General features: G+C 44.5%; 1 protein-coding gene across 1 annotated transcript in view; it reads left to right on the top strand.

Annotated features, from left to right (window-relative positions):
• Positions 1-413: 413 nt before the first annotated feature.
• PHLPP1 (PH domain and leucine rich repeat protein phosphatase 1) overlaps positions 414-11,683 on the top strand; it is a 169,634-nt gene continuing 158,364 nt past the window's right edge. The window contains exon 1 of the mRNA XM_090285418.1: positions 414-1,964. Within this exon, the coding sequence (XP_090141544.1) occupies positions 596-1,964 (1,369 nt within the window). The 5' untranslated portion in view covers positions 414-595. The remainder of the gene's footprint in view (positions 1,965-11,683) is intronic.

The following is an 11,683-nucleotide window of genomic DNA, read 5'->3' as shown; positions in this document are numbered from 1 at the left end:
GTCCTCGCAGTGGGCACTACAACTCCCAGGATGCACAGCGCGCCCCTCTTCTCGCCCGCCCCCTTTCCGAGACCAGCGCAGGAACCTCCCGGGAAACTGCCCCCGCCCCGCCCTCGTACGCACGCGTCACGGTTTGTTTACTCTAAAGCCCCGCCTCCCGTCCGTCCTCCGGCTCTCCCCACTCCTCCCCGGACGGCCGCCCTGCTAGTGATGCATATTCATGAGGCTCACGTGGAACGGCCGCCCCACCCTCCTCCCGCTCCTCGTGCGTGATTAATATTCAATGAGCCGAGCTCCGAGCCTGGGTCGCCGGCGTGAGGTGGGGAGAGGGCGGGGCCTGCGCGCGGGAGCCTCGACCCGGGTGGGGAGGGCGTGTGTAGGGGGGGCGGTGGCGGCGAGGCGGGCGGGCGCGCGGGACGGGACACCGAGACACCGTCGGAATGCTCCGAATTGCCACATAATCCCCTGGAACGGCCGCGCGGTGCGCCATTGGCCTCTCCCTGCTCCCCGCGCCGCCGTCTCCCACCTCCGCCTCTCCGCTCGCTCTCCGCCCGCTGCCTCCGGAGCTGGGGGGGAAGCGCGAAGCCCCACCGCAATGGAGCCCGCCGCCGCGGCCCCGGCGCAGCGACTCCCGGAGCCCAGCAGGGAGGACCGAGCACCGGCTCCGGCGGCGGCGGCGGCGGCCGGGGGCGGCCGGATCCCGGAGCCGGCGCTAACCGCCGCGGCCCCGAGCGGCGGGGCGCGGGAAGAGGCCCCCGGCGAGGCGCAGCCGGGGCCGCTGCCGGGCAGGGCGGGAGGCACGGGGCGCAGGCGGCGGCGCGGCGGCCCCCAGCCCAGCGCCGGCGGGGCTGCCCCCGGGGCCGGGGCCGGCAGCGGCGCCAACTCCCTGCTGCTCAGGAGAGGGCGGCTGAAGCGGAATCTGTCCGCGGCCGCCGCCGCCTCCTCGTCGTCTTCGTCCTCGTCCTCGTCGTCGTCGTCTTCGGCCGCCGCCGCCTCGCACCCGCCCGGCGCCGCCGGCCTCCCCGCCTCCTGCTCGGCCTCGGCGTCGCTGTGCACCCGGAGCCTGGACAGGAAGACGCTGCTGCTGAAGCCCCGGCAGCCGCTGCCGCTGCAGCCCGCGGACCGGGACTGGGTGCGGCACCAGCTGCGGCGGGGCTGCGTGCACGTCTTCGACCGCCACCTGGCCTCCGCCTGCCTGCGCCCGGTGCTCTGCACGCTGGACACCACGGCCGGCGAGGTGGCCGCCCGCCTCCTGCAGGTGGGCCCCAAAGGCGGCGGCGTGGTGAGGGTGCCGGGCCACGGGCCCCCGGACGCGCGCGCGGGGCCGGCTGCCGTCGGGGCCCCGCCGCGCGCCCCTCCCGCGGACCTGCCGCTGCCCGGCGCCTCCCGCGCCAGCCCCGCGCCCTCGGACTGCAGCCCCGGCGAGCGCGGCCCCCCGCGGCCCCCGGACGGCGCGGACGTCGAGAGCTTCAGCCTGAGCCCCAGTGCCGAGAGCGTGTCCGACCGGCTGGACCCCTACGGCGGCGGCGGCGGCGGCTCCTCGTCGTCGTCGTCCGAGGAGCTCGAGGCCGACCCGGCCCCGGCCCTGGCGGGCGCTCCGGGCCAGTCCTGCCTGCCGGACCGCTGCGCACACACCGGCCCCGGAGCGGCCGCCCCGACGGCCGTCGGCTGCCCGGACGGGGCCCCCCGCGACCCGCCCCGGGAGGAGAAGGCGGCGGCGGCCGTGGCCCCTGGCCGCCCCCAGCCGACCCCGGGGGGCACCGCGGCGACCGCGGAGAAGGCGCCTTCGCCCCCCGCCCTTTACGTGCAGCTCCACGGGGAGACCACCCGGCGCCTGGAGGCGGACGAGAAGCCCTTGCAGATCCAGAATGACTACCTCTTCCAGCTGGGATTCGGGGAGCTGTGGAGGGTGCAGGAGGAAGGCATGGACTCGGAGGTCGGCTGCCTCATCCGCTTCTATGCAGGTAAGGGAGCCGCCTGCGCGTGGACGCCTGGGGTGGCCGCCCTCCCAGGCCCCGAGGAAGGAGCCCGGGCGGCGTCGGCCGGCCCCGCGGTGCACGCAGGTCCGTGACAGCCCTCGCGGGCGTCCGCGTGCTCCTCCGGGGGCAGTTCATTGTTCCGACGGCAGGTCTGGCCGGGCTGGAGGGCCCGGGGGGTGGGCCGCCGCGAGAGGCAGGTGGCAGAGCCACCAGGAAGTGCGGGAACAGAGGCCCCGGAAAGTGGCGGCCGCGCCTTTGACCGGGGACCTGCTGCCGTGAGGCCTGTCCTCGGGGCGTGCGGGGTTGGGGGCCGTTTGGGACTCCAGGTCAGCGAGCACGTGCACTTGGTGCTGGGCAGGAGCGCCGCCCGCAGCTCGCCCGGGGACGTCCGGGACCCCTGGGCTCCCTGCTCCGCTGGCTGCTCGGCCCACCGAGCCCTCCTTAGAAGCCTGCAAAATGGGGTCCTTTCAGGGACACTTTACCCAGTGCTTTTCATTCTTTGCTTTATCTCAGTTTTCTCTGCAACTTTGATTCTTGCGTCAAAAGTGATGTTGCCTATTTATTTCTCTCGTTTTCATACCGCCTTTATAGCCAGAACCGACCCACTGCCGTGTGCCTTGCAGTAGGGGTCCCAGTAAGGCTTTTAAGGGGTTACTGTCTCTTGAGATGTTCGCTGAAGTCCTCCTCATTCCTTTTTTCACCTCTATGCTTAAAAACTTTTAAAAAACAGTTTTATTCTTTATTTCATCCAGCCTTATTGATATAACTGACATATAAAATTCTTAACTAAGGGTGACTATTATTTCTCTTTCGGTGTAAGCCTTGGCCGGTAGTAAATTAGGGAGCTGTTGAGCCTAGTCGTTATATTTGAGCTTTATAAGTTGTTTGCATCCTTTCTTCCCTCTGATTTGAAGAATTATGTTCTTACTGATAAGGAGTTTTACAAAGTTAGCACAATGCAATTAAATCAGGGGAGTTAAATGTTTCCCAACTTTTTAATTCTAGGTTGCAGAAAAATAATCACTTGTAACTGATCTGTAGCCGTTCATACTATTTAATATGCTTTTGGTCCAACTTGTGGCAGTTCAGTTAGTTTGAATGAAGAAATTTTCACTCCCATGTTGAAATATGCAAGACTAGTAGCATTCCTGTTGAGATCTTCCTCTGAATTTGATTGAAGTTTTTCTGTAATTTAAATGAATTTCTGATGGATTTTTGTCTTTATTTTAAAAAAAATCACAATACAATCGTATTTACAATTTCTGAAGACAATATCCTAACAGGATGACATTCCTTTAAAAGTTTATGGCCTAGAAAATAAGTGATTTATTTATATGTAGGAACAACAAGTATGTCCTTTTCAACTGTAGCTCATCTAATTTGTAAAATTACTAAAGCATTAAATGGTAATCACACTTGGCATGAGAATATTTTGTTAACATGAAAATGATAAATACCCATATAACCAAACTAATTACATTGAAGGAAATACATACATACACACACACACACACACACACACACACAGAATATATTAAGTTGACAGTTTTGAACATATTTTGTTTGGGAAGAGCTCTGCTTCCCTTGTTTTCTTCATGATTAGATATATTGATCATGATAAATGGCCATGGGAAGGTTTTGAGTGTCATGAAATTTAAATCTTTGCGATTTCCCCCTTGATTGCCCCTTCAAGTATGTCTAAAATACTTGAAGTGAATGACACACAGGTTTTTTTTTTTTTTTTTTTAACATTTCTTAAAGGTGACAGATCTTTCTGGTTAATTTTTGTGGTCTTTTTGTTCATGAAAAGCAGTACTTACCACTTCATTCTGAACTTACTTGCTTTATTTCTGTATGCACACCATAAGTGTGTGTGTGTGTGTGTGTGTGTGTGTGTACCTCTGTGTGTACGTACGCTCATAAAAGTAATAGGAAGCCACACAAAGTATCCAACCTGTTCTAGAATATGAGGTCAGTGTACAGGTGTCCTAGAAGGAAGATGCCTGGTGGTTATAAAGATGTCTAATTGCTTATTTTTCTTATACAAAGTTGAGTTTATTTTTAAGCCTATGTTAATATACCAAACATCTCTGTGTTAATCGATATCCGTTTGCAATCGAACAGAATTTAAAATGAGTGGACTTGAACTTTTGCAAGAGAGTTTAGTTATTGATGAACACAAGGGCCTTGTTATAAGGTAGTCTCACATACTATGTGTGGGAGCATTTTCAGAACTTAAGATGTAGCGAAAGTTTGCACCAAGCTGGAGGAGATTCCTGGAAATTACTTCTGTGTCGTGGTGGAATGTAGGACGCCCAGCTGGAAAGTGTTACATTTTGGTAGTAATTCTTCCCCTCAGGAAGAAGAGAATTAGCGTCTGTTTTAGATGACACCTTTTACGGAGTGTTGTGTACCACACTGGCTTCTGTAATTTTACATGTAACTTACTCTTGAATTTAGTGCTGCCTATCTTTTTGTTTATACTTGCACTTGGAATTAAGGATAGATTAGGAGGTTATCTTTGAAGTCTTTTGAATACCTCCCTATATTTAAATTGAGCTTATTATCTGCTGTCTAGCAAAGCTGATTTAGTCAGCTGTGTTTTTTGAGAAGTTCTCATTTAGCAGAGAACTTTCATTCTCTTGAGGGTGACCTTTCAATTAAATTGTAGTGTTTATTACCTGACTCAAGGTATATTTCAAAGGCTTTGAAAGCCAGTTGTGGTTGCTTTGAATATTTAAATATTTATTTGGGTAAAGTAAAATGAAAGTCTTTAAGGAACTAGGAGGTGTTGGACAAAAGAGTACGAATTACAAGGTTGTGAAGGAAAATTTAGTTTGAAAATTGTTATGGCATCTATCAAGCCACCATTTTTTTGTTGATTTAAAATATGCAAAAATTTAAATGGCTTTATCTGAAGTTGTTATAAGTATGGTAAGTACTTTAAATTTCCTTTTAAAATCATCCTTCTTAAATTTTACCTTAAACAGTAATTTTATGTTAAATTCAAGAGTTTAAATCACTTGACATAAGCTTTTGCCTTCAAAACATTAAGAAGCTTGTGTTTTGGATTCCCTGGGGATTCTGAGTCATTGATGAAATACAGTATTAAACTGTATTTTAAAAATATTTTTGACTTTCTACCACCTTTGAGATTTTAGTAGTTTAGCAATTTCAGTTCGAATTTTAATAGTGGGAAAGGATGTTGACAGAATGGAGAACCATCCACTGTGCCCAGCGAATCTTGGACAAGATATTTTCATGTGTGACTTCTTGGGATTGCTCAGAATGATCTCCTTACCCCTCTCATATTTCTTTTCTTCTTCTCTTCTGGGAATGATCAAACCTTACATGGTTTCCTACATGGAAACCAGGAAGGGGTGGTTCAGCATTAAGCTGTAATATTGACGAGCAGGCTCTTATTACTATAATTACAGCAGTATTGAGTAACGTGGTATGAGCATGTGACACCAGTGTGTGCCTGAACAGCCCTTTTAATAAGAACAAAAGGTTTAACTTCGTTTTTGTTTTTTATATTTGCTTTTATGTAAAGTGCATGATGTCTTTTCCTTCATAACCGGTTTAACATCTATTAATATATTGAGTTTTATTTTCTTCAGACATCTTCAAGGGCTTTTGCATAAATTACCTCATTTGTCCTTTCAAAAACATTATTAGGGAGGAGTCTGTGTCAGTCCTCTTTTCAGATGGAGAAACTGATGCACAGAGATGCTCTACTCTTGCTTGTGGTTTTCCAGTCCTTGGTGGAGCTGAGAATAGAGAGCTTGGTTGTTCTGTTTTGCAATTCATATCACTTTCCATGAATCAATGCTGAATTTCATTTACACTTGAATTTTCACTTTGTAGAAAGCATTCAGAAAATATGCTATTTTTGTTGGTGATGAGGTGATATTATCCTCTAGTGCAAAGTGGCATTCATTTTGAAGTGTGGAGGGTTCTGTTTTTATCATGCTGCCTTTAAAAACAAAGAACCAAAACTGGCAAATAAGTAGACAGGATCGAAGGAGTATTAAAGTGTTCTAAATATCGTGGTTGCAAACAGTCATACTTGCAATAAAGTTTGCATAATGATTCTCTATTTTCTTATTCAAGCGCGCCTCATTTGTTAGACTTTAAATCTTCATTGGGTGTAGAGAATTAATACTTCATCTGAGAGGGGGAACTTGAGGCTGGTGCTGTGACTGCAGCGCCTTATACAGCATTGAAAGAAACCTGGCCTGAAAGATTTGCTTAAACCTTGTGCTTTAAAATAGAATTACTTGTACTTTCGTGATCAATAGTGATTTATTGGTGTTACTATGCTGTTGTACAGTTTTTATAATTTATATGTTTTATAGAGGGAGAGAGTCAGCTATTCTCTGAATTTCATAGTTATTCCTAAAGTGGGTGTCTGTTGTGCTCATTGGAATAATTGTGGGGAGAGGAGATGTGTGTGAACGAGTCTGTGAAGTTTCTGCATTGAAAGTTGTATCGTTTTGTTGCTATAAGATTGGTAAATCAGCTTCCGTAAATGGTTGGTTATCCAAAGATTGTTATTTTTTAAAATGTCAGGTGCTTTTGTTGTTTTTTATTCTCTTTCTTTTTAGAACCCCGAATTTGATTTATTGGTAACATATCACACATTGCCATTGTCTATGATCCAAGCTTAGCATAATAGTTGGCATTTTAATTTAAACATTTGTTGAGTTGAATTTGTGGAATTTTGTTAAGCAGCTGGTGGTGTGTGCTGATTCTTCAGCCTTCCACATTTGGGTCCCTAGGGACATGTTAAAAACATGTAGGCGCAGAGGCATTTCTCCCATGGCAGGAGATTTTAAATGTGCCACATACTATTAATATCTTCTCTTTCACGTGAGTGAAGCTCCACATGAATTTTGAGAAAGCAGTTCTCAAAGTTTTCTTCGAGTTAACAGGTGTTCCCCAGCGCCCCTTTTCAGAGGCATCTCTTCTACTTTGAGATGAATTTAATGAGGCATCTGTCAAATGAGGCATCTTAGATTTAATGATTCTGTTATGTGCCAGGGTTGAGCACAGTTCGGTCTCTCTGGACAAGAGAAGGGTTTAATTGTGCTGTGAAAGTCGAGACACCCTGAAGCCACTCAATAGAAACGCTTTTCCTTTACAGAGTCGCCTGACATTTTGAAAAAGAGAAAGAGATGTTATCAAAATGACCAAAACAGTCTGGGAAAATGGAGTCTAAAAAAAGGGAAAAGAAAAATCCCACTTTCTAAAAGCTCCTCCACCCCTTTAATCCCAGGCATCTGGTACAACACAGGTGATGAGGGGTTTTGAGTCTGGCCTCCTGTCCCGGTGGTGCTCCTAGGGCAAACCCTTTTTTATTCTTACCTTTGGTTTTTGAAAGATAGTATAACCAAAGCAAAACCAAAACATCAACCATGTGGATTCTGTAGACATAGAAGGTATTTATGACCCAGGTCTGTGTGACTGCTTATATTGTGGGTTTATAGGAAATGCCAGCTGTAGGCTTTGGGATATTGTGATAAATTGAAACGCAACGATCTGGGAAGAATAGACTTTAATGATACTTTGATTAAAGAACATTAGGATATTTGTTTAACTAGGAAATAGCAGCTCTTTCAAGTAGTATGGTACTGTATGTACTTTAGAATCCAGCATAGTAACAGTTACTGGATTCCTGAAGTGTTATTACTCTTTGATTTAGAAATGGAATGGTTTGGTTATATATTATTTCTGCATAGAGGGTAGGGCAAAGGTAGGTTTACAGTTGTGAGTACGCAAAACTCATTTTATTCTTCTATTATTATTTATTATTCCATATGAGCAACTGTAAACTACTTTTGCCTCACTCTGTATAATATATATGCCTGGTATAATTTTTTAGTATGTTAACTAAAACAAAGCATAACCATCCCCAAATGCCACAGTACTGCTGAAATAACCATTTCCCTGTTGCATTTTCACATTTAAGGTTGCTTTAATACATTGTGAAATGCACTTAATGATGAAGGCGTTGTTGAGAGGCAAGTCCAGTGGCCTTTAAGTTCGGAACCTGGAAGTTATATTGGATATACTCTGCTTGTAGGTTGTACATGTTTTATGAATTTGTAAATGTCAATACTTTGCAAAAAACAAAAAAAATCCAGAATTTCTGTCATATGCTTTTCCAGGTGAAGTTTATAAGAGTAAATTAGTCTCATTTCCTGTTGTATGAAAGCATTCAGTTCATTGAAGATGGAATAAAAGCTGAAATATGGCATTTATTGAAAAAATCTGCATGTGAGTGGACCCCCGCAGTTCAAACCCTTGTTGTTCAAGGGTCAGTTGTAATTTGGTTTTGGACCATTTCAATAATGAGTGAAAAGTCTAATTAGAAATTTAAAGTTTGAACTAATTTAAGTTGGTTGATTTTTCTTTTTTCCCCCTGAGTTCTCTCCAAGCATGAATAGTTTTGCATGTATTGCTCTCTTTCTGCTGACCGATACAACTGATGAAAAGCAGTTAGAGAATGGATCTTTTCCTATACCTGCCTCCGTTAATAATATGTTAGGGTGTTTGGGCTTTCTTTTCAGATGTGAGTCATGTTTTTAAATACTGCAAAAGAACATATGATCCATACTTGGTTTTAATGCCTATTTAATAATTATCCGGATTTTAGAATCACTTCACATCTGACACATAGTTCAAGAACAAAATTTTATACACAGAACCAGTTTTTACCTTTATTGTCAATTAGGAGAAGTATGTTCCTAAGAAAGTCTTTGTTCCCATCCATGTATTTTGAGAGTTTGTCTGGCTGTACCTTAGTGCTTGAATGGGAGCGGCATTGTGGTTCTTGAGTTTGGCTGCGGTGTGCAGGGGTCAGGTGAAAGTAACCTTGTTCTTTTCAGAAACAACTTTGGGGAAGAATTTGTACTGTTTTATCTCACACTGACTGAGAGAAAATGGTCTGTCATTTAAAGAAACTAGTCTGAGCTTGAGAAACCTGGAATGACTTGGGACATTTATTTTAACAAACTCTTCTGGACTTTGCTTTTCTCTTCAGTAAAATGATGAGCTTGCAGGAGAAGGAATCTAGGGTCCCTTCCAGCTCCTAACATTCCGGGGTTCCATGAGATAGCCTGCTCTTCAAATGAGAAGGACCGGAAGTTGTAGTTTTAAGTTCTGTAAGACCTGTCCGTGGATTTCAGACGGTCAGAGCTGCCCTTTCTCAGGAGAAAGGAGTGGGCTTGGACTCAGCCTGCACACGACTGCTGAGGTTGCCAGCCAAAGCGGACCCCCTTTTTGGTGTGGATTAGGACTAATGACAGTAGACAATGTTTGATCCACTCTCTCCCTGCCAGCCCTGCCTCCTCCAAGTACACTTCTGCATTCTAGAGGTGAACTTAAAGAAACACATCATTCTAAAAATTGAAGTAAGGTTTTTAAGTTGACTTATAAAGCAGGATAGTTTCGTAATCCAGTTTATAAACTTACTGTAATGATAACTCTATCTGAGGGATCCAAATGTGCAAAACTGACTGGTTTGTTAACTTCAGTTCATGAGCTGTGTGCCTACAGTCAGTAGGACCAAAACCACTTAAAAGAAAATGACATTTTTGTATTATTATTTTGGTTACATTATAGAATTTAGGATCCTGTAGCGCTTGTAAGATCTGCATCTTTATAGATGAGGAAAGCAAACCTATAGAATAAGTGTCTGGTTCAAGATCAAGTCAGTTCCAGAAATGGGAATAGTACCCAGGATCTGGGTTATCTGTCCTGTGTTCTTTTTCCCCTGCACACTTGAACCTCTGTACTCACTATCTTTGGGTCCTCCTTATAGTCAGTATTCAAAATGAAAGTTAAAAAAAAAAAGGAGCATGTTTCATACATTCGTGGTTTCTCTCTGACTTCAGTGTGTTTCTAGGTATTTTTTTGTTTTTGGTTTCCATTTTCATCAGTACCTTTGAGAGGTTACATATCACTGTGACAGATTATAAAGGAGAGCCTCTAGTAGAACAGTTGGATATGTTAAATTAATGAAAATGTTGGACAGAGAAATAAGTGAATTTTTAAAAATATGTGGGAGAAAAATTTAAGAATAGATTTTGAAAATTCCCATTCAGGCATATGTTCATTAAAAAGATTTAGTATTCATTATATTTTTTTATTTCAGTTTTTATTTAAGGAAACAATTTGTCTTCTTACAATGAAATGTACACAGATTGTTCATGTACACATACACAGTTGTACTTTTGTGTGATATGAAAAATCAGAACAACCCAGTTCAGTAATCTTTGGGTTTTTGTTTGCTGGTGTTGGAAGTCTTTACCATGAAATCTGCTACTGCATTGAATATCTGTCCTCTCTCTAAAAAAAGAGAGAGGAAGAAATATCCTGTTCTTGTTACAAGGCAAAAAGATAATATGTAAATTTTTTTTAGGGGTAAGAGATTCCTCTTTATATTAAATTCCATGTTAATTGAATCATTTACCTTAAGCCAAAGTTTTAGCTTTCCTTATCTACTAAGTCAATTCCTCGAAGATGACTGTTCATTTTAAAATTTAAGGATAATTGGTATACAATATTCTATTAGTTTCAGGTGTGCAGTACAGTGATTCAGCGTTTATATACCTTACAATGTAATCACCACACTAAGTCACCGTACAGACTTTTCACCTTATTATTGACTATATTCTTGTTCACCTTTTTTACCCAACCCCCTACCCCGCTCCCTTCTGGCAGCCATCAGTTTGATCTCTGTTTCTGTGAACCTGTTTTTGTTTTGTTCTTTTTTTTTTAGATTCCACATATAAGTTAAACCATATAGTGTTTATATTTCTCTGTCTGACTTATTTCTCTTAGCATAATACCCTGTAGGTCCTTCCATGATCTAACAAAAGTTAACATTTCATGCTGAGTAATATTCCATTTCATATATATATAAAAAACATCTTTTTTATCCATTCATCTTCCATGGAAACCTAGGGTGCTTCCATATCTTGGTTATTATAAATAATGCTGCAGTGAACAGAGGGGTGCGTATATCTTCTCCTAGTTGTGTTTTTGTTTTCATGGGATGAATAGCCAGCCAGAAGAGGAATTCCTGGGTTGTATGGTAGGTCTGTTTTTAGTTTTTTGAGAAATGTTCATATAGTTCTCCATAGCGGCTGCACCAATCTGCATTCCCACCAACAGTGCATAAATATTCCCTTTTCTCCACATCCTCACCAGCATGTTATTGACTTTTTGGTAATAGCCATTTTCATTGGTATGAGATGGCGTCTTATTGTGGTTTTGATTTGCATTTCCCTTATGACTAGTGATACTGAGCATCTTTTCATATGAGATGATTGTTCATTTTTAATATGAGGAAGGGAACTTTTTAAAGTGCAAATGTACAAAGGGTAAAATACATTGCATCTGGCATACAGAATATGTACTCCAGATGCTGAAGCCGAGAGGAGAACTTGATCTTAATGGTCTCTTAGAGAGGGGGTGTGGCTGGGGGTCTCTCATGGGAAGAGTAAAGACTAATTAATTGGAGCAGACTTGTTCTCTTCCCTATAGACCCCACTCACTTTATTGCGATGCCTGCTTTATTGCAGTGGTCTAGAACCGAACCTGCATTTCCTCTGAAATAGATCTGTATTGATGTGGGTCCTTAACCTTCCTAAGGCTCATTTGTTAGAGAGAGAGAGGGGGGAAAAGGGGTGGTAAAA

Source organism: Furipterus horrens, unplaced genomic scaffold (assembly GCF_987537825.1).
Source record: "Furipterus horrens unplaced genomic scaffold, mFurHor1.1.pri manual_scaffold_8, whole genome shotgun sequence".
Lineage (NCBI taxonomy): Eukaryota > Metazoa > Chordata > Mammalia > Chiroptera > Furipteridae > Furipterus > Furipterus horrens.
Note: the sequence above shows the minus strand (reverse complement) of the source record. Positions and strands in the feature narration are given on the sequence as shown.